The sequence below is a fragment of the Lepisosteus platostomus genome, chromosome 8 (assembly GCF_059453375.1).
Source record: "Lepisosteus platostomus isolate fLepPlt1 chromosome 8, fLepPlt1.hap1, whole genome shotgun sequence".
Classification (NCBI taxonomy): domain Eukaryota; kingdom Metazoa; phylum Chordata; class Actinopteri; order Semionotiformes; family Lepisosteidae; genus Lepisosteus; species Lepisosteus platostomus.
The window spans coordinates 6,419,068-6,442,645 of NC_142618.1; the positions used below are offsets into that span (position 1 = coordinate 6,419,068).

At 37.5% G+C, this 23,578-nt stretch overlaps 1 protein-coding gene across 1 annotated transcript in view; it reads left to right on the top strand.

The window, feature by feature from the left end:
* The window catches only part of rttn (rotatin), a 70,042-nt gene that overhangs the window by 10,285 nt on the left and 36,179 nt on the right, over window positions 1-23,578 (top strand). The window contains exons 9-27 of the mRNA XM_088642200.1: window positions 482-663; window positions 781-900; window positions 1,958-2,124; window positions 3,447-3,659; window positions 4,459-4,571; window positions 5,605-5,731; window positions 6,094-6,219; window positions 8,705-8,821; window positions 9,258-9,397; window positions 10,330-10,501; window positions 11,367-11,466; window positions 12,882-12,970; window positions 14,177-14,294; window positions 15,173-15,269; window positions 15,497-15,565; window positions 19,006-19,197; window positions 21,033-21,272; window positions 22,747-22,891; window positions 23,375-23,529. Of these exons, the coding sequence (XP_088498326.1) occupies window positions 482-663; window positions 781-900; window positions 1,958-2,124; window positions 3,447-3,659; window positions 4,459-4,571; window positions 5,605-5,731; window positions 6,094-6,219; window positions 8,705-8,821; window positions 9,258-9,397; window positions 10,330-10,501; window positions 11,367-11,466; window positions 12,882-12,970; window positions 14,177-14,294; window positions 15,173-15,269; window positions 15,497-15,565; window positions 19,006-19,197; window positions 21,033-21,272; window positions 22,747-22,891; window positions 23,375-23,529 (2,682 nt within the window). The remainder of the gene's footprint in view (window positions 1-481; window positions 664-780; window positions 901-1,957; window positions 2,125-3,446; window positions 3,660-4,458; window positions 4,572-5,604; window positions 5,732-6,093; window positions 6,220-8,704; window positions 8,822-9,257; window positions 9,398-10,329; window positions 10,502-11,366; window positions 11,467-12,881; window positions 12,971-14,176; window positions 14,295-15,172; window positions 15,270-15,496; window positions 15,566-19,005; window positions 19,198-21,032; window positions 21,273-22,746; window positions 22,892-23,374; window positions 23,530-23,578) is intronic.

Below are 23,578 nucleotides of genomic sequence, written 5' to 3' on the forward strand. Positions count from 1 at the left end.
GTCTTTAAAACATCAAACCAGGGTGAACAGAATCTGTCACCTCATAGATTACATAGAAGAGGTCATCGTCTTTGGTGAAAGGATTTGTATTACGTGGTGTCAACCAAAACTGGCATTTTCTTTGGTATAAAATAAAATATTTGCAAGTTTTGTCTTGTTAGATGAAAGCAAACAGCTTTGCCTGTAAACTTTCATAATGTCCTCAGAAAGGTGTGATTTGCCAGAACTGTGGCAATTGTTTGCATTGCCAGAAATACAAATATTTACAGGCTTGATCTAAAACTGCAATTTCCGTCCTCCTTGAGCTGAACAATGGATCCTCTACTTCATATCTTACCCTTAGAGTGCAGAACCCGAGTTCTCTGTCAGGCAAATGATCCTCGATTAAAAGGTGCAATGTGGGCTGAATTAACCTTCTCCCTGTTGGCCTGTCAAAGAAGTCGTCAAAATGAGTCGAACTGTGTTGTAACTGTCTTTGCAGTGGAAGCAGCTCTCATAGAGACACGGACCCTAGGCTGCCTGCACAGTCTCCCTTTGACACTGCTCATCTGGAGCTCCCAGAGATGGAGAGTGAAGATGTATTAGAGCTGCAGTTTCTGCAGCTTAGCCTGGCCCAGTTCTGTGTGGCAGTCATCGAGCATGCCTTGCCTCTCCTTAGGACAGGTGAGATCTTGTTGTATTTTACTGGTGCATGCAAATTTAACCTGAACATAAACTCTAAGCAGTTGTCTTGTATCTGACCATAATGATATTAAGTAGGAAAATATGTTTACTTCTTAGAAAGCATGAAAACCTTCCTTCGTGTCCTGGAACTCTTGTCCGAGGTGATGCCTCTCCTGAAAGACTGCATATCTGAGCAGATCTGGGATGACAACAGCCTAATTGGACTGGAATTGGCAAGTTAACATATTTCTTAACCTCTGGCTGCTTTTCAAACTGTTGGTATCCAGAAGTACAGACAGCTTGTGACAGATGTCAATTTAGAATGTGAAATTTTCCAAACCATATCACATTTCTGCTGTCCGCTGTCTTTTTAAGTGAACTTAAACCTGTTAATTTCTGAATTGTTCTGTGTGTGCTGTGTCCTAGGAGTGACAAGAAAATCCATTGCATTGTAGTGTTAGGATAAAGAACATACTGTAAGCACATAAGTGCATAAGAGGAGGTCATTCTGCCCAGCTGTCTCATTTGGTAGTTAGTAGTTAATTGATCCAGGGATTTCTTGACGAAGCCAGGGTATCGGTGAATGATTCTTGTGAAATCTCTTGGCCCAGTCTTGCTGACCTTTCTCTCCTCCTTAATTAAGTTGGTGAAGCAGTTTCCCACTTCTCAGTGCTGCCCTTCAGTTTTGGAAGGTTTAGATTCCTTCAAATGAAAGGATTTTTTTAATACATTGATTCCAGCATATTAAATAATACATTAGGATTAATATGTAAACCTTAACGCTTTCCTTCATAGCTGCCTTATGCTGAAAAACACTTATTTTCAATTTCTTACCATTGTTTTGTCCATAAATCTTAGTATGCATGCAATATAAGCTTTGTTTCCATGTACAGTATATATGAACACATCCAACTATTTTAGCTGTTAAGAACATGTTGCAAAGTATTTATTGATGTATTTGGCATTTTATGGCTTTTGAAAATTGTTGTAACTTGTGCAGTTTGCAAAAAGAGGTACTGTATAGGAGTTTTGGACTTCTTAAACGTATCTGTGTGTGAATAGAAAACCTAATGATTAAGCCAAGAAATAGCCACTTCTCTGTTACCCTTATACTGTCGCTCATCATGATGGTGTTTTTTCTTTTTGAAAATCACACAGGGAGAGTGTTAATTAATGTATTGTTTCATCATGAGGGTGATTAATGAGCTGACCCTGCTAAGCTGCCATTGTTTTCAGATTGTTTGGATTACATTTTTCTAAATTTGTCTTGTAATTCTTTTTTTATTGTAGAAAGAAAAGCTGCTGGCATCCATGGACTGTTTAGGAGACATCTTGTCTCACCATCAAGAAGCCGGCTATGCAGATCAAGTGGAGTCTGTTATCGTCCACCACAGAATGGCATACATTGGCACTGCAATCTTCACCATTCGGCTGCTGCAGACTCTCCTGCCAGTGGAAAAGGTCTGAAACTAGAATGCACTAATCATAGAACAAAGAAGCACACTGTTTTATAAGCAGGACCATTGTGATCTTATTAGAAGTGTTGTTTAGATGATGCATAATGAAATTCTTGAAAATCGCACAGGGAAAGTGTTAATTAATGTACTGTTTCAGTCCATCATAGTTGATTTTTCTGTTGATGCCTTATTTTTCTTGAGTAGTATTCTAATGTTTTGATTAATGGTTTGCAAGTTTGATTCAATCTTTGCTAAATTATTAGCGGCATTTATTTCTTGGCTTAATGCATTTAAACATCTTGACTTTAGGTCTGGTTAATAATTGTCTGATAATGTCTCAGATGATAAACCGCTTCAGGAGCTCTATTTTTCTTTTAATCCGACTCAGAATCTTGTCAATGATTGCTGTCATTTCTAAGGGTAGGATTTATTATGGATATTTTACATTAAAACATGCAATTAAAAATTCTGATATGTTTAGGGTTTTAGATATTAAGAACCCTTTGATACTTTGCACAAAAACTGGATAAAGTGTTTTATTAAAATAAAAAAAAATGTTATTGATGCCCTTTTAATTTCTGCAAACAATGAAGTCGGTAAAGTAAATTATTCACTGAATATAGTACTTGAGGGAAGATTTGAGACATTCCCTAGGTATATTTTGACCTATGTTAGGTTGGGAAGAATTACAGTACATTTTCCAGCACATTACAACAGGATATTTTTCCTGGTCTTTAAGGCTGTTCAAATCAAATGATATTGGTCATTGAACTACTCCTGCACTGCTAATTGGACCTCTTTGCCATCACTGATATCTGACCTTGAAGAGATTTCTTTGGCGCCCTGGATGCAGCGAATTGAGTATTGCATGCTAGAGGCTGCAGTGCAGTGGATTGAGTATTGAGGACCTACTGTAGGTGGACTGTAACTCTATCTGCCTTGCTGTCTGGATCTTTCGCTCTTCCACTTTCATCCGTTCGTGCTGATAAAGGGACCCCTCCCATGTTGCAGCTTCGGTGGCGACAATGAGGCCCAACTGGCGATACAGAAACGGGTCAGGGCCCAGCTGGCATCATTTCACTACCAGGGCATCCCTGACTTTATGAACTGGTGTGAGAGACGTGCAAGGGGGTGATCTTCCTCGTGTGAAGTGGGTGGTGAATAATTCATGCATTTGCTTCACTTGCTGATTTGTCATGTCGGTGTTGTTTTATGGTGTAATCGATGAGATCCTCTTATCAATTAACTAATAACTGCCAAACAAGCTAGACGAGCCGAATGGCTTCCTTTCATCTGTGACATTTCTTATGTTCTTATGTGCTTCAGGTCAGTGAAAACTTGCCCGAGAGCACAGGGGCTGCTCTGTTTCTCCTTAGCATGGACATGCCTTTCAGTATGGCCTTCCCAGGCATTCACGAGTCCGCCACAGCCTACCTGGAGCAGGCCAGCTCTGAGAACTACTGCACGTACAAAAGAGTGATTCGTGCAGCACAGTGGATGGAATCTACCTGCACCTTTTTAAAAGAAGTGAAAGCGGAGGTAAGCAAACGCAGTTTAAGTTCCACAACTTTAGTGTTGGGAGGTACCCTAGAATTTCGGTAGTCCCAGCGGAGCCTCAAACCAGTTTGAGGAAGTTTGCATCTGATAAGAACATTTGATGGATGGTTTCCCTTTATTAAACTACTTGATAGAGAAGTGACTTAAGACAAGATCACTTTATTAGTCTCCTTTAAAGACCAATATGGAGAGAGATTAGATAAGATCACTTTATTAGCCATATAGGAATAGTCTTTTCGCATACCCCAGCTTGCTCTTCATGAGACACACAGGCACACAGACAGGGAGAGAAGCTTGGGGTCAGAGCGCAGGGTCAGCCATTGTACCATTGTGCCTTGCTCAGGGGCCCAACGGAGTAGGATTCCTCTGCCGACTGTGGGATTTGAACCCGCAACCTTCCAGACACAGGCGCAGATCCTTAGCCACAGTGCCACTGCTCCGCCCTGCAAAAATTAATTCATGTCTGCAAAGGAACAGGTTAAAGGTTGATTCCATGTTGAAAAGAAAAGAAATGCAGTGTTTTTTCTTTGCAGCCTTCATATGCTGATGCGGTAACCGAATCGAAACATCTTCATTCATTTCTGTAAACTTAATATGCATATTTTATTCCTGTATGAGTTTTCGCCTACACTGTTACCTAAACTTAAGGCTTTATTTATGTTCTTGCGTGGCAGTAAGTATTAATGGAAAAAATGTACTGTAAACTAAATTTGAATTCTGAACTCTAACACTAAAATTATGAACAATGAATGTGCTAATCCATGAATGTTTTTCATAACAGGGAGAAAAGAACTGGTTGGAACTAATTGAGCTGGCAGATCAGGCAGTAGAAGGCTTTCCATGCCATCAGCACTTGGCCGTTGTCAAGGAGTTTATTGGAATCTGTTCTTACATGTACAGTAATTTTTATTAATAATTGTTCTTATTCTTCACTCTTTTCAGCATGCTTATCAGCTTATTTAAAAACTTAATTGAAACAAGATGAACAGATGGGGCCTAACTTACCACAGTAGCAAATGTGTAGCTTTCAACAGTTAAAGTCGCATAACACACTATCATAAATAGGTTACAAATGAGGAGGGAAGTCGGCCCACTTTTCCCATTTGGTATTTAATAGTTCATTGATCCTCAGATCACATCAGATCTCAGCTTTTCCTTTGAAAGAAGTCAGGGTATCTTCAGCCTGGCTGAGTAGCTTGTTTCACATTTCCATTCTCTTGTTGTGTAAAGAAGATCCTCTTGTTTTCAGTTTTAAACTTCCTTCCACGTAGTTCCCACTTGTGTCCTTTGGTTTTGTTTCACTCTTCAACTCAAAGAAATCCACTGGGTTGTCAGTGCTTTTGAAGGTTTTGAAAACTTATCTCAGGCCCTCTGTAGTTTTTCCTGTTTAAGACTAAAGAGATTTATTTCCTTCAGCATGTCAGTGTAGGACATTCCCTTAAACTCCAGAATGTACAGTATATCGTCCACCAAGTCCAGAGCTGCAAAATATTTTCTATAACATGGAGACCAAAATTGTACACAATATTCTAAATGAGGCCTTACAATAGTGTTATAGAATTTTAATATAATATCCATTGATTTTAAATTCCATCCTTTTAAAGAGTGCAGAAAGTGCGTTCTGTTTGCATTTTTAATCGCTTGACCACACTTGAAGATGTACTTTAAATGATACGTCAACATAAACACCTAAATCATTTTCATAAGCAGCCTCTTCTATCTCAGCCTTTTCCACATTGTATTTATAGTTTGTGTGTACTACCTGCATCTAATACCTTGCACGTGTCTAAATGAAATGCAAACATTTAAAAAAACATTTTTCCCTTCCAAAGTAAATATAAAAAATAGATTATAGTTTTTAAAGGCAGATAAAATTGAATGTTCTTATTTTATTTTTAATCTTTATTCTTCGCTCTCTTTATTTTAGCTGGAAATCCACACAGTCGAGCCCACGACTTCAGACCGAAAGTCAGAAGGTGTTTTTGAAGCTACTGTCCCATCCCCTCCCCTCTGTGAAGACTGAAACATATTCTTGCACCCTTCATCTTGTGAAGGTATCGGCATCAGCCTTGTAGACTTTTGTGTTAACTGTCTGATTACATTACATGAAACGCAGTGAAGGTGCAAAGTTCCTGTTAGACAGTTTATCCCTTTAGACGTGTAGACCTTTCACAGGAAGTTAATCAGATTGAAAGCTGAATGCATCTAAATATAAGAAATTACTGATTGATTACATGAGAGGTGCCAGAAAATCTACGATATGGTTGAATAACTGAAGTGATAGTTCAGAAAGCCAGTCATCAAAAAAATATCACCGTAAGTACAAAAGGATTGAAGATAAAATATAAAAATCAGAATTATACTTTTTGGGAATGAATGCCATTGGTTTTAGCATTCCCCTGTTTTCTCTTATTAGGATTGTTTGGGAATCCAGAATGTCACAAAGCCAGTATCGTCGATTTGTGAAGGGGTTTGTTTTCTCCTCCATCCTCGCGTTCTGTATGAGATTTGCACATTTGGCTTGCAGGACCAAGAACAGAAGGTAAGCTGCTCGACAAGGAAGCAAAAACACTTTCAGTAAGGTGTTGCGCAGATTTATTTATTTTTTGCAGTACTGTTTATATCCCAAAAACTAGCAAAAACATCCCAATACCGTCAATCTGTTTCCTAAATTTGACACAAGTCATGGCGGTTGACAATGTTAAACGTTTCTGCCAGGCTTGAGTTTGTGCGATCTGAGTGAACAGTCAGAATTCAGGCAACAATTCCTCATTTTGGCATAGGGGTAGAGAAAGCAGAGCAAAAAGAGGATTAGTTGGCTAAAGAAGGAAGGAAGAAGGGTGTAAATATTAAGCTGGCGTCACACTACATGACTCGACATGATTTCTAGTCGGAGAGCATGTCAAATTGAACGACTGCAGTTGCTGAATCTTGCTGCCCTTTCTGTCCTACAGAGTGCCAAATTATAAGACTAGGCATTGCAGGGGGTAACTAATTACACGATTCCCTTATGACTTTTCATCATGGTTCCACATCTCGCATTCCGCCGCATTTTGGCAGCCTATCAACGTGGAGCACACCGGAATAAAGGAGCACCGGATGAAAGCAAACAAGCAACATGGAGAACAGGCACATAAACATCTTGAAAAATGTAACACGGGCATTGTTTTCTATTGATAAACATCTTCCAAAATAGATACAAATTATAGAACAAATTTACAAAAATAAAACAGTTAAAAATATAAAGCACCTTTCAAACAAATATTGTAAACAAATTAGTATTGCGCTTTAACATGTATTAAGTATTTACACATCTGGCTCATTGCCCACCCCTAAGAGTAAATCACACTACACAACGGGTAACGGGTGCACGCTGCGACTCTACCAATCGCTGATATTTTCTTACGATTATGTAAAAAAAGGCTACAACTGAAAACCTAGGAAAAGTCGTGTAGCGTGACACCGGCATTAGCAGGCAGCTGCAGTCTGAGTAATCACAATGTCACACTCATCCACAGTTATCCTAATTAATGGTAATCCTGTTCACTCTCCAGCATAGCTATAACATTCCCCCAATTGATTTTCATAGTGTGTTGTTTTTCTTTGTGCAATGTAAATTCACATGGTTATGACAAACTTTGCAGTTGTCTTCCATTATATGCTTTGTGCTCTCTTTAACATACAGTAGCACTGCAGTTATATCGAACTGCTTCTCTTTAGTTGCGCTGTCCAAAATGGAACTTTGGTGAACAGCTTTTTAAAAATAATAAATGAAACAAAATAATGAGATCCAGACTTTGAAATGTTTTACATTACAAAACGTCTGGAAATCCAGCAGGAAACAACTGGAAAGGATGTTAAATATGTTTAAAAATATAGTTCTTTCAACATTAAACATACAGTATTTGGTGTGTAATGAATGATGGAGTATTTGTTAAATCCTCACTCATTTACATGTATTGCGGTTTTGACTCTTTAGAAAAGTGACGACCTTTGTCACCTCTGTTCTTTTTTCATTTTTGATATATTTAGCATCTCGGTAGTTTTGCAATTAATTTTAATTTTCCTTTTTGTAGCGGTTTAATATTTATGGGAAAAAGTACTATGAATTTAACATTTTTGAACAAAATAACTCCATTACTGTCTGCTTGTGTTATTTGTTAAATCCTACAGCTGTATGTACAAAACTGCATTTGTTACACAGTCATAACTAGCACTGTGGTTTTAGGATGCTGTATTTCAGGCACATTATCCACTTGTTTGATTATTAATTTCTGGTTCCATAATGTTCATTTAGGTACACAAGTTAAGGACTTATTTGAATTGAGATATGTAAGACCATGGTGACGATATTAATGGTAATTCACATGATAACTCTGATAAAAACAGCTTTTCAAGTCAGTTTCTGTAAAGCTTCACATTATTTGGAAGACAGCTCTAATATATATTCAGTGTACTGGTAGCCAAGCTGCTTGTCTGTCCTCAAGTGCCAGTCCTGAGGTTCTCATTGGTCTGTAGTTTGAGTGACCCTTTGGCCTTCCAAGGAAGCATGGATGACTTCTATTGTTGTAATGACTGATTATAAAAATTTGAAATGTAATGAGTTATTTAATTAAACGAAGTAATGTGTATATTCCTACAGGGGCAGGGGGTGATGTGAAAAGTATGAGATGGAGGTTGCGTTCTCTCTCAAAAGTGTCTTTTCCAAACTCTGCTAATTAGGTACTAAACGGCAATGAAAAAGTGGCCCTCTGGCAACAGCCCTCCTGCATCATCTCAGTCAATCTGCAGAAAATCAAAAGCCCTTTGTGAAATGAATAGAAACCTCTTCTGAGAATATGTGAAGGTATTAATTGTATTCTGATTAAAGAATCAACATTGAAACATTGATTGCCTGCGCGTATTATATCATTGAGGTATAGACGGTATCATTTTAAGCTTATTTTTAGACGGGCGTGAAGAGATCTAGGATAAAATATACTGTATCATCAGTCCCTGATTAGTCTTTTTTTCCCCTTGATGAATAGGTAAATGGTGCTGCCAAGGAGATACTGCTTTTTCTGTTGAAAGGACAATTGATGATGACAACTCTAACCTGGAACAAATTCACTGAGGCACTATACCCAGTGGTTCCAGTTTTACAGGTATCTTTCCCTTTCAGTCGCATCTGCCTGTGAAAATGGACAACTTTGAAAGCATAAATGTTTTGGAAGTGTGCCTATATCTTTTTCTTCGTTTTTTCATTAGTTTTCCTATCACCTCTGCAGTAGCTTTGTCATCTGTTTCGGGAGAAGAACTGAACTGAACGAAAGTTTATGAACGTGTATAATAATTTGACAAGGTCGTCAAGGGTGATTCAGATTGTTCAGAACTTCCATTAATGAGGTTACAGAGTCACTAAAGCAAAAACTAAGCCTTTTCTTCATCTTCTACAAGCTATTAATAAGTATGCTAATTTGTTATTGTATCTGAAGTGAAAGCTCCCGTAATAGGCACAGGCTTTTACATTCCCTAAGAAGAGATTGCGTTTATTGTGTTTAATGAGACAACTTCAAACAGTTTCATGTTGTCTATTCATAGGGATATGCGGATACTGAAGATACACTGGGAAATTGTGTCCTGCTCATCAGCGAAGCCCCAACCGAAACAAAAGATGGGATGTTCCCAAATTCTGTTAGGATAAGAGCAGCTATTAGACTTCTTTTCTCTAAACAACAGAAGTAGGTATCACAGCAAAGCTGTAAGTTATGTGGTATAAAGATCCAAGCAAGCAAACAATCTAGCTAGTGAGTAAGCTTCCCCTGCCGCCTGCCCAAGTACCCAGCATCCACATCTTAATGTGTGTCTTGTTTTTATATTGTACCAAATGCTCCTGGTTTAGTTCTAGTTCAAGGTTATTGTCATTAAACTCATATACAAGTGTATGGTATAACGAAATGCTATTTAGCTAGCTCTCAGATGGTCAGCAGTACAAAAAAAAACAACAATACAATTGTATAAGAAAAGAAAGACAGAGACAAAAGGCAATGTGCAAAACAGCAAGTGTCAGTGTCAGCGGTGTGGAGAGTGACAGACTGGAGATGGCTTTATAGGCTCACTGCCAGTTTAATTGCTCTTTTCATTACAGCGAGGTGTGATAATCATAAGGCAGAGAGAGAAAGTGCGGGCATCTGCTGCATGCAGAGGAGGGATTCACGTTGTTTATTTTAGCTCATTGTTAGAAGTTTGCGATTAGCATTTGAGCCGATAAACATTATTCTAATTATTGAAAGCGAATGCACTAATATTTAAAATATTATATGTCTTTAAACCATACTATAAACTGTAGTATGTTATGTAGTGGTATGGGGTGAATTTGGCTATTTGTAACCGTTCTCTGCACAGAACCCTTACAAATGTCAGAACCCTATTGTATTTATGGTGTAACTTTAATGTATCGCAGATGATTTACACTGTTGTTGTTGCAGTCGCTTCTAGTGTCCTTGGGTTAAAAAAAAAGTTATATTATTCTCAAATTAAGTGTTGCACGTTTCGGTAAAGGTACATTTGCAATTAAGTTAGACTTCATACTTCCTGCTGTCACAGTGAGTGGGCTCTAGTAATCATTACTATTCGAAATTGTGTTTTTGCACGATGTGTTCTTTGATTTCAGGGTTCGGGCCACAGCTGTGAAACATTTAATGTGCCACCTCATGAGTGGTGAAGGAGCTTGCACCAGGAGACCATTGCTGGACAGTGCCCTTCAGTCTGCTTTGGCTTCTTTGTATATCGTTAATAAATCAGTTGACATTAGACTTGATGATACGGAAAAATCATTTTTTAAGGTAAGGCCATTCTTAAATAGAGATCGAACCCCTTAAATGCAGTTGCTAGCAACCTTTTGAAGAAATTAATAGCTATTTGCCAAATATTGCTGTTTGTAATTTCACTTAAAAAAACTCTTAGTCTTTCTCATGGTTGTGATTGCTGCAGCTGCATGCCTGGGGGGTGAGGGAGTGTGGGCAGGTCTACCTTTGAGCTGCGTGGCTTTTAACACGTCACTAGTCTCCTTATTTATGTTGTGATCTATAGCTGTTAAAGGATCTTATCATTTGCCATGAGGTAAACCACCAGAAACTCCCTTTGATCGTCTGTGCATATCTACCACTTTGCCCATCTAGAGTTAGGAATGCACCTCAAATGATACCAATTGTCCAAAGTGTTCTCAATAAAGCCTTGAGTAATGCAAGCAGAATGGGGAATGTTAACATTAGCTAAGATTTGATGCCAAGCTCATCACAATATTTTATAAATCTTCTTCCGGCAGGTCTTATACTAACTAAATATTTCCTGTAGTGTACTATGAGGTTCTGGCACTTCAGGGCAGAAATAGCTAAGCATTTCTACATGCACAATTGCTTTTTCCCTTAGATCCTTTGGTTTCTATTATTGAACTGCCATTCTCAGTTTGAATCATTAATGTTGAGATTTGAGATGGCAGGTCAAGAACATTTAATTTGTGTGCAGTTAACCATTAATTTGTTATGCTGACAATATAAGGCGTCAGTCTGAAGCAAAAGTGCAAAAAGATTCAGGAATAGAAATAGCTTGGGGATATGAAATGACACCAACATAAGCTTTCGAGTTCTTTTTGTGGAAAAAAAAACTGTCAAACAGCAGCTTTTATACTTTGCTTTTATTGTTTAACAGGTGGATGCAGTCAACAAACTTTACAATATTCTCACTTCAGAGACTGTTGACCTTGTGCTCCGGAAATCAGCCGCAGAACAGCTGGCTCTCATTTTGCATGGTATTGTATCGGCTTTGACGCTAAAAGCGCTTCGTTCGCTGCCCTTCCCGGGAGGTGTGACTTCAGTTTTTATCTCTGAAGCTCCCTGTCAGTCAAACGGATAACAGACGAGAGCCAAAACATGGTTGCATTTATATTTATTCAATCTTAGGTACTGTATTTGAGCTGCTTTACAGAACATTTTCAAAACACTACTGAGTGGCAGTACTTCTAATAGCAGTGTTACCACCTTGTAGAGTGATCTCGGTGCAGGGGGTGAGACACACACTTTATAAAGCTCTTGGCCTTCTTTACAAACTTTTGCATGTCATGGATATTGAAGTTAATTTAATTTAACCCAATTATTTTGCTGCTTATTTTCACTAATTTTTCCAACCCATTACTATTAACGGTGATGCTGTTGCCAAACCAGCAAGTGAGACAGTATATTAAGACACTTTCAATAGAACTTATAGAAAAGTGTACAAATACAATATTTCTATCTGCCATCAGAGTTTCCTAAGGAAAGAAGAGTCACTGTCAGACTTTTTTGTAAATGTTGTCACAGTTGTCCTGTCTTAGGTTTTTGTCTATAAACAGTCCCAGGTACTTTGAATCTTTGAAAATATCACCATCTGACTGCTAATTATAGAGGGGGGTGTTTTTTTTCCCCTAAAATCAATTAGTTATTTTGGTTTTCAAGACATTTCATATCAAAGAGAACTCATCACATCCATTTGTAAACTCATTTTGTACAGTCCAACAATGATTTTCTAGATCCTTTAATAAGCTGACCAGGGCTGTGTCATCAGCATACTTAATGAGATGCCTGTGTTTTCTCTTGCTCTTGTTCATGTACAGAATGTTACAGTGGGGGGGGGGCAAGACACAGCCCTGTGGTGATCCAGTGAAAGTGTAGTGAATGTGAGCTATTTCCCCAGTTTGACCTGTCGAGTCCTGTTTTAAGAAGTCTAGGATCTATATTATCTAATTACTGTTTAAATTTAAGATTTCTTTGAGAGTTTCTGTATTGTATTAAAAGCAGGTGAAAAATCAACAAACAAGATCCTTACAAATTATCTTTTTGTTTGGTCTAGTTTCTAATAGACTAGATTTAACAACGTAATATAATAATATAAGTTTCCTAAAATAAACCAATATAAATTTCAGTAACATAAGGAAATCCCAGTTTTTAAAGTTGCGTTTCTAAGAAAAGCACTGCTGGTCTGCACAATCATGTTGTTTTTTTCTGGTCATCCCTGCTATTTTGGTTTTTAAAGTGGCTTGCAAGACCAATTGCAAGTTTTGCATTTCCTGGTTTCCCCAGACTTAATCCTTTGTGCTTTAAGTTATAAGAGATTCATTATTTCACGTCTTTGCAGGACATGAGTGTTATTTAATTTCATGATCACGATCCCCTTGTTATTGTTCCACAGATACAACACTGCATGCAGTGCTGAAAAGCCTAGGAGTGACAGAGAAAGTCATATCTTTTATAAATGAATGTGTACACAACGGTGTAAAGGTAAATGGTCCGTTCATAGACCTTATTAGAAGAATATATATTTTCCAGCTTATTTCTGAATGAGGTACTCAAGTTTTAAAAGTGTATTTATAGTTACGCAATGATTAAGGTGCTCTTTTTCATTTTGCAATGCTTTCCTTTTGGGACTCAGACTAAAAAATAAGAAACTGTAAAAAAACAACAACATATGAGACCACTCAGCTTTTTTTCTGAATGGGTCTTGGTCATTTGGTAGCTAGTAGCTCAGATCTGAGAATTACTTATTTTTTATCCTTTAAACCTTGTGTACGGCATGGGAAACTGTCATTTATTTATACACAGATATGTAGTACAGACATGATTTTCAATCTACTGTAAAACCTTAGATATGCAGTTCATATATATACAGAAATAAATTGATCTAATTAGCCTTCATTATAAACTTTCCTTTCCTCAAACATCACCACAATTTTGTGGATTAATATACAGTATCTGTGAGCAACAAAATCAGAATGAATGAGTTTTTATCCTTTACTGTACTAAGAATATCAATGTCTCAGTTGGTAAGCATATAAATGCTGCACCACCTTCAGTCATGAGAAACAAAACTCATTTTCTCAATCTCCTTTAGAAATGTGAAATCGATCATTTTTAAGAATGAGTTGTATTGCTTATTTTGCGCCCATATTTGGGGGAAAAAAATGTATTCACGTCAAAACGTCCACTACTGTAATTATGCTGGAAAAAAAATAACTCATGAAAATACCAGCCTTTTCCTCTTTAGGAAATGGTAAAAGTTACTTTTAATATGTAGTGTTCTCTTTTGATGTTTCAGAAATATGTTTGTAAAAGGTTTTTTCCCCATCTGTCTCGATCACCTACGTCCAAAGATAGAGAAGTATTTGCAATTTCTTAAATAAGCAAAATGAGGACCTCAAGGACAAAAGGACCTGATGCAAAATGTATAATTTAGCATAATTTAGATCGAAACAAGTACTAATGTTTTAATTATTTAAGGTTACCTACAAAACCTGTTGGGTCAGGTCTCTGCAGGATCATGACTAGTGACCCCATGTTTATAGGATTGGGGTTTGTTACATTAATTATGGGGTGAATTAGCTACTTTTTATCATCTAGGCAAGAATTAACTTTTGATTTTCATGCAGTAAAATAGACATTAGATGTGTTAGATTAATTATTATATGTTTCCATGTTTTGCTCACACAGAGTATGGACTGTCTTTTGGAGTCTTGCTTCACTATACTGAGGAAGCTGGTGTATGCAGACCCAGGCCTGCGCCACTGCCTGGCCCAGAAGGCCTCTGTTCTAATGATGCTTCTAAGAGGTGGGATAGAGGAATTAAAGATGCTTAATATCAGCATTGCCAGTGATGTCATTCTTTATAAAAGGAAAATGACATGATTTCTAAATTCACATTCCTCTGGAATTCTGGAAACACATTTCCTTGCCTAGCAAGTTGTAAACCTGCAATATGACAAGATATTTTGCTTTTTTTGCCTATAACATTTTTTTAAATAAAAACACCTGCAGGTTAAACATTGAATAATCAAATTTCTGTTTCATAGAGAAAATCTAGCAGAAGCAGTTAAGCTATTAGTGGCATAAGACATCTTTGTAAAATGAAGAAAATTTGATTTTTCCCTTCGGAAAGTTGGAAATGGATTGGAATGTTTTGTGATGCTCCTTGACATCATTTTGATCAATCAAAAAAAAAAACAGATTCTTCAGTGTTGCCTTCTGAAGTCTCTGCCCTGTTAGCATGCAGAACAAAGCTTGCTGCAGTGAAAACTGAATGGCATGGAATGAAAAATTGTCCAGCCTGGGTCAGAAGGCCAAGGATGATTGAGCGTCCACGAGTCTCACATAGCTTTGGAGATCTCCCATCCTTTTTATTAGACCACAAACTTACTGGAGCTGCTGCTATGAGCGTAACTATTGAACAGCAGCACATCGAGTTTGTTTAAAGATGTGTCTGGAGATTAGTGCTTTTCTCTCATGCTCTCAGGGTTTTATAATCCATTGTGTTTAGTCCGTCTAGTCGAGTCCAACTCTTCGTGACCTCATGGACTTTAGCATGCCAAGCCTGTCTGCCAACAACTGCTTCTCTGAGCAGTAATCCATTACTAAAGCACTAAATATGTTAGCTCCATCCATACAGTATATCATAGTTTTTGAGATGACGTCTTTTGTTTTGTTTGGTAGCCTCCTTGATAGTAAAAGAAATTTCAGGGGACCTTGCTGAACCTGCAGCATTGATGTGTCTGTTGCTGTTTGATGAAGTTGCAAGAATGGACATTTGGTAAGAGTTACCCTATTCTTGTTCTTCATCGTGTAATTAAAATATCTCAGTATTCAGGACTTGCTTGTGTAAGTCATTCAGTGTCAGAAGTTTGAATTCAGTGCACTGGGTGCCTAGAAAGAAGGCTTAGTATTGTAGTATCTTAGCTTGTTTTATTTCTCATCTATGAATATTGAATGAAAAACGTGATCTATTTTTAGTTATTTCTGAATTTGTTTTTTTAACAGGACAGAGGATTCGGCAGTCAGTGGAAATTGCACTCCTTCATTTTCAATCCCTGTTTCTGTTGTCAGAAGGTAAATTGCTTCTTCTAAGTACAACATACAATATAAGGCAATTTAAGATGCATAATGATATCAGATACTGTGTGTTTACAATTATAATGACATTGTTTTATAGCACTTCATGTAGTCAAAGCGTATCTGCACAGAACAGTATTTTCTGTATTTGTATTATTTTTTTACAAGAAGGCTTACTCATTTAAATATCTTAATACCATATGCCATGCGACATTATCATGATATCATCAGACCTCTGAAGCTGAGCAAGAATTTTGCTAATGCGATAGGAGATCTCAAAAGAAAACCATGGTAGTGTTGTCCACATTAGACCAGTAGGTGGCAAGCTTTTGGATTAAATTAAACCATTATCCAGAAAACTTAGGCCCTAAAGATCGCATGGAACTGTGCGTTAAAAAAGGATGTTTACCCTTGTGTCCTGGTTAAATTCCTTTCTGGACTGGAACAGTCTGGCACTTCTTCACCTTTCCAAGTGGGAGATGCACTTCAGTGGTGGATGAAATGGGATTGTTCCTACTTGATATGTAAAGTGATTTAACATCCTTTAGTTGCTGTTGTTTCAAGAAAAAAAACAACAACTTCTTAAAACAGATTCTAGGTAATCCTAAAAATAGATGTTTTTATTCACAATTAGATTTACCCCTAACCCTAAGATTCTATCAACATCTTAATGCTAAATACACGTTTTCAGAGACAGTAAAAAGAGAGTGAAAGTGAGTATACATTTCAGCATATACAGTATGGTTAACGCTCTTTGTTTGAATTGTGGCATAAACTGTTTGTTTAGTTGTAGCCACATTGAAGTTAGTTTACCTCATGGAAACCTTGTAAAGACTATTTTTACCTTTGGGAACTAATGTTGCTCTATACATTTGCACTTGAAGTTAGTGAAGTAGTTCTTTGTGTGAAACCTCTACAGTCTTAAACTATTCTAACAGCTTAATCATGATCATGACCTTTTGAAGATTATTTTCTAATTTGAAACAAAAATATATGTATGGAGTCAGGAGGTAAAAAATCATATTGCAAAACATACTGGAAGCCTTTTTTTCAAGTTAACAGTTTTAGCTAATTTTCCTGATCTTTCCTGTCAGGTAGACAAGTAACATGAAGAGGCTATAGTGGGGAGCTTCATTAGTCTGTGAGTCGCTGTGGTGAATTCCACACTGAAAATGTAAAGAAAATCTCTCATCTGTGCTGCATTTTTCAAGAGGCCTCCACCACAGCTAAATTGTTGTGGTTCAATCCCTTCAGTTTTCATATTAATAACAATGTCAGTCTACTTTAGCTGTAAAATCACTTGATTGAATTTAAAAGCATGAGAAAGACTGTAAAAGAGAGGAGAACCTTTTGGTCCAACAAGTCCATTTGGTAATTAGTAGACAATTGATGTGTGGATGTCATTCAGTCCTTTCTAACGAGAAGCCAGGTAAATGACTTTGACAACATGGCTGGGTAGTTTGTTCCAAACTCTCAAACTCTTTCGATAAAGAAGTGTCTCCTGTTCTCAGCTGGAAATGCTCTTCCACATACAGTAATTTCCACTTGCGTCCTCAGGTTTGTGTTTTCAGCCCTCAGTGCATTACATATAATAATAGTTAACACTATAGTGCTTTTCTGGATACTTCACTCAGAGCACTTTACAGGTAATGGGGCTCCCCTCCACCACCACCAATGTGCAGCCCCACCTGGATGATGCGACAGCAGCCATAGTGCACCAGTCCGCTCCCCACACACCAGCTATCAGTGGGGAAGAGAACAGAGTGATGAAGCCAATTCATAGATGGGGATTATTAGGAGGCCATGATTGGTAAAGACAAAAGCAAGACAACCAGTTCATCCACTACGAAAGTGCAGCACCCCCCTGTGTGACACCACAGGTGAAGAAGTGAAAATTTGCATCATCAATTGAATTAAACACAGTTGTGGTGTTTTTAAAATCAACTATATGCATTTTTGCACATTTTTCTATTCGTAATACAGACAGGATTAACTGAAATAGTCAGTAACATAAAGAATAACAGAACTTCAATAACAGAAAAGCAGAGACCTTTTCTCTATGCAAGTGTACTACTTTTTTTTACTAGATGTGCTGCTGCACCCTAGTGTTTGCCAATAGTATTATAGAGGCCATAGCGTCTATCAAGGGTATAACCTCTAACAAAAACTAGTCCTTTAGATCTGTCAAAACAAAATGCTGACACTCTCAGATACATATAACCAATGTTGACCCTGAAATGATGCCGGGAGGGATTTGTCATAAACATAACCTTCTCTGATAAAGGCAATTTTAAAATACGGGTGGAAATAAACTGTAGTTGTAAAGTAACCTCTGAAAACGATGATACAGTAGCTACACAGCAAACCCTGTTTTGTGCTACTCTGCAGGACAAAGCTGACCGATGTATGTTTATTTCTGACTTGGAATTTTTTTTATACTGTACTTTCAACATCCGGTGTTGCCAGAAAACACAAAACAATGGGCATTACCACCCACTTTATGCTGCTGTGGTGTCTGATGTGTGGTGGAGTAGGCCTCAGTCCTGTTTCTTGCACCCTCTTCTCTTGTTCTCTGGGTGACTTGTGCCTCATTAAGTGCTAGGTTCAGAGCACAAATTGACTGTTTTTAAAAGAAGTACAGTTACATTGCTATTTAGTGCAAAATACTCTTCCACCATGTTCACTGAAGCTCACAGGAGTGTCACTTCCTCATGACTATGACCTCTGCAATTGCCCACTATAGTGCTGACCGACTGATGCTGCAGTAAGGTTCATTTGATTTCATTAAAGCTCTCGTGTATTGGATTGTAAACGCATCTGAATTATAATAAAGACAGAAGTGTACCACCAACCATTCTGTTTCTCTTCCAAGTTAACAGTGGTTTTACAAAACTGTGAAAGACCTCTTCATTGATTTGCTTCTTCAAACTCAACAACAAATGGAGATGTATATGGCCCTAGAGATATTCCTATTAGTTATTGCTTAAGTGGACCTTAAAAACTGCATGGAAAAATCAAAATATTTGGACCACATAAGTATTCATACCGTTGTGCCAATACGCTATGTAAGCGACTTTGGTACTACAGTATATTTAAACACCTGGTAAACCTTTATTTTGATAGAGCAAGTAAAGGTTTATTCCATGCTGAAAAGAGAAGAAAAGAAATGCAACGTTTTCTTTTCTTTCAAGGCTCCACAGCCGAAATGTCATGTTTCTTTTCTTCTCTTTTCAGCATTGAATAAACCTTTACTTGTTCTTCTGCAGCCTACGCTTGCTGACACAGGTCCCCACAAGTATTGATGTTAACACAAATATTTGGTTTATTGTGTCAGTGTCATGGTGGAAACATGAGGCTGCATGTTTGCTTCTTGAAAGATTTAGTAAATTTATTTGAATGTGCGAAACTGAGACTTTGTCTGTCCTGCCTGTTTGAAGGTACAATCTTCCCTTCGAAGCTGTGTCTCACCATTTGGTTAGTCCTTACCGCACAGTCCTCCCTCTGCAGTCAGACCTGGTGGCTCTGGCACCAGCCTGGCGGCTGCTTCAGTTTGCCTGGAATCGAGCGTGGTTTGGTGGAGTCGACAACCTCCTGGCTCAGCTGGAGAGCCACAGAACTGGCTTTACGGAGTAAGGATTATTCATTGTAAACTACATAAACTCTGAGGCATGCTTAATAGTATACAGTAGATATGATTATAAAAAAAGGCATGGGTGGTGGTCAACTGGATAACACTATACGAAATAAAAAACTGTCAAAAGATCTTAAATAGTTTCTTTTTCGCTGTTAGTAAAATGAATGAAATATTTTAGTCGTTTTTTTTTTTCTTTAAATGTTCTTTAAAAGGAATTCAATTTTGGAAAAAAAACGTTTATTTTTAAAGTTTTTCTGGTATTGAATTGGTATCCTCTTACGTTTTTTTTCCCTAATTTGGAACACTTAAACCTGAAATATACCACTAAATCATAAAGGGAAATATACTACATATACTGAAATATACTACATAATAACAGATATTGCAGATAAAGCTGTTTCTTATGCCAACCACAGCTCTCATGTTAACAAGATTCCTCTTTGGCATTGCGTTTTATTATTTTCAAATGTTTTCTCGACCCCTTTACTATTTTTTATTGCACTTGTTAGCCTCTAATTTTTTTGTGTGTGATTTACGAACAGGATGGATTATGTAAGCCTTTCTTACTTTTTTGAAGTCATTGCAGATTCACATTCCTTGTCATCTAGAATTGAATGAAGGAGTAGTTTCATAACAAGTGCATCTGTGTCTAATTTATCTTCACTTGGGTCGTATAAGGCATAATAAGAAAAGATGAGCACACCACTGCATCTGTTGTGGAAAATAATGAGCCTCTGTGAAAGACTATTTCTAATGGAGGTGTAGATCAATCCGTACCTTCTGGCTTGACTAAACAGCTTTATTTTGGCACTTACTAAAGAGGCATAAATCATTGAATATCAATTAGCAAATCACAGTCAGAAATGAAGGAAATCTTAATTTTCACAGATATAAAGGGGACTTTATGTTGCTGCTTTTTTTAATTTGCATATAAATACACAGTTAAAAAATGTTACAAAAATAATTGTGCAACGTAGTAAGTACTGTATAATAAAAAAAAACACTTTTTTCAAAGACCTAAAGTAAAATATATATCCATATGGCTTCTAGTATTTTGACAGGTGTACTGTAAGTCATATTAATTTGAGTGTTATAAAAACAACATACATCTCTAAAAATTAATGTACTTTTTTACTTTAAACTGTATTATTTATAATACACTATACAACTTACTATACATTTTATCCTCAAGATTTTAGTGTCTTGTTTATAATGCATTTATGTTATCACCCTGTGAATACATTTTACTGTACTAGATACAATGTTTCAGAGAAGACTGTTAGACTGTTGTCTTCAAGGTGAAAAATGTTTGAACTAGAAAGGATTGCTTATTGTCTAGGATGGGTCCTGTAGCTTCAGGTTTGTATCCATCCTCCTGCTACAGATTCATTTTCTTGGGAGTTGCTAAATTGGACAAGTATTTCCATTGCTTGGTGTTTGATCCTGAGTGCACAGAACCACCCATTACAGTAATACTGTCCTGCTGAAATCAAAGACATGCTGCTCTAACCCTACAACTAAAAGAAATGAAATAAAAAGCAGCAAATTTTCAACATGTTTTGGAAGCCAGTTGGATGCCTTTGTACAGTGCTGTGTAGCAAACAGTGCCCACAGAAAGTAAACTTTTTTCATTCCTTATTCTTATTCTGTATGTTCAAATACCCTCTCAGATCTTTGCAGGCTTAATCATGATGGACACCAGTACTGCTAATAGCGCTTTTAGAAATTACTCCTGTTTCTTGCTATACCAAGATCTTTTGTAACTTTTTTTTTCCTTATTTTGGAAATCAAAGGTTTTGCAGTTTTGAAAAACTGTGTTCTTGTTTTTAGGTTCCTTGATGATCTGAACTTGTCACTCGCTCAGGTTTTGATGCTGAAAGTGACTCACGTTTGCAGTGACCTTCAGGACTGTTTGCACTGTATCCACAGTGCGTTGTCTCACAGTGCTGTGAGCTCTGCCTTGGCACGGATTAGCTTCCATCTTCTGACCGACAGGCTGGCTCTCCGACAGGGCTCACTGAGCACCAAAAATGTGCTTAAGACTCTGGAATGGCACACCGCCATTGACAGGTATGTTTGCAGCTCACTTGATATTTTTTATGTACATTATATTAATAAAATATATTATATATATATATCTCCCCTTGATGGGGAAGCATGGTTTTATTATAATAATAATAATAATAATAATAATAATAATAATAATTGCTTACACTTATATAGCGCTTTTCTGGACACTCCACTCAAAGCGCTTTACAGGTAATGGGGACTCCCCTCCACCACCACCAATGTGCAGCATCCACCTGGATGATGCGACGGCAGCCATAGTGCGCCAGAACGCTCACCACACATCAGCTGTCAGCTGGAGGAGTAATGCAGAGTTTTGAATGGGGCTAGATGGGGTCCTAAGATCAGGTACAGACTGGGGTGTCTTCAGTATAGAGTGTATTCATGTCCTTCCGCTGTTTCTGTAGGTTTTCTTCCAGCACTCCAGATTCCTTCCACCTCCCCGCCTAGTGTGCTGTAGGTTAGGATTGACTGGTTGGTGTAAACTGTCCGCCCGGGGTTTCCCCCCAGTACTGTGTTATCTTACTAAACAGGATGGGATCTTTCGTCTCCCAGTCCCTCATCACATGAGCTGGAGCAACCTGGTCCAGGCCAAATTATTTGTTTAATGAGTTTGGAATTCCCAACCACACCTGAAACCTAACCCAAGAGCAGAGTACTCTTCCATCGCATTGTTTGATTACACACAGTGCTACTAACTGGAATATATCCATTTTCTGTGTTCCTGGCTATAATTTAATTATTAATGGAGAGGGGGGATTATTGTTTCCGATGTACTGTATAATTGTAATGGATTGACTTGGTTGTTTAGATTACTGAAACATGAGGGTTAATATGGACCTCTGGAGGTTTCAGAGCTGTGTTATTAAAATTAAATAATAAGCCCTGAACATTGTGCAGCCATAGATGTATGTAATGGTCAGTCTGTGTCCTGAGTATGGAAACCGTATTCATTTATGAGAATAATTAAAGAACTTGTGAGAATTTAATAACATATCCCAATGGATTAGATAAATAGATACTTTATTGATTAAGAGTTAATACTAAACTCTTCAGTAAATCTTTTGTAACAGAGAAGTTGCAAATTCACCAGTGTCAGTGCAGAGCTGTGATCTTAGCTGAATCCAAAGATCAGGTTTCTTTCTCTTCACATAAATGGTTTCTTAGATTGACGTATCTCCCCTGCTACTCCTAGTTGTGCTGAGCTTAGAGATATCTGCACTGGGTTTAAATCGCATAGATCAAGCATATCCCTCTGAGCAGTAGCAAGTATTGATTATGCTTATCATGAAAAAATGTTTCTTTTGGTCAGTTCACCAATCACAAAGCAAGGGATATCACAATTACAGTGAAATGTGGCACAAATCAAATGAGAGACAATTAGAAAATAGGCTTTGGGAGAAATGTAATTTATTTTCTGGAACAGTAAAAGAATTAGGGATGTCAGTTAAAGTTTCATACTGTTTTTGCAACCAAGGTTTCTTCAGGTTCTCCCAGCGTGCACAGAGGATGAGAAGCTACTGGTGGATGTGGTGGTTTTCCTGAACAAATTCTTCAAAGAGCAGAAGTCGGAAACCAATGGTGACGATCTCCAGTGGATCTTAGAACTGATTCTTAAATTGGTAAATCTTCAACCTTGGCTTTTTCAAGCAATTGTGCTGTATGAAATAAAATTGTGCACAAGCTGTCTGATTATGAAAGAGGCTATTTTGATATTTTGGAACAGGATTTGGTGTAAAAGATCGAAAAGATAAAAGCTCAGTTTTTAGTTTTTACTCATTGGGTAATGTATTTCACACACTTGTATGTAACTGAAATTTAGGTCAGTCCTAGCAATCCTAGAAAAAGTTCACTTCATTTGTTTTAAATTAAATCAATTATTATTTGTACACCTCTCTGGCAGTCTTATGTGAATTAACATCACATATTTAAAATAGTCTGTATCAGATTTCCGATTACACATGATGAAGATGTGCTAAGTTTTGGAAGCCTATATCCTGGCTTCTTTCAAGAAACAGTTGGATGAGGCCTCCTCTCTTTTGTAACTATTTGTATGTTATTGTGCTTTACCTTTCTAATATTTCTCCATTTCTCTTTTCCTGGAGGAAACAAACACAATACTAAACTTACTACTACGGCCAGAATCTCAGGCACAAGGGGAAATAGAAGAAATCCAGGCAATCATTAGTCAGAAGCTTCAGAAAGAGCTAATGAGTTTCTTCAACACCTTACTTAACTGTCTGACCTGTGTTTCTGACAGGTAAGGAGAATGTATAGAGTACAAAGTTCTTCTTGTTCTTATGCATACT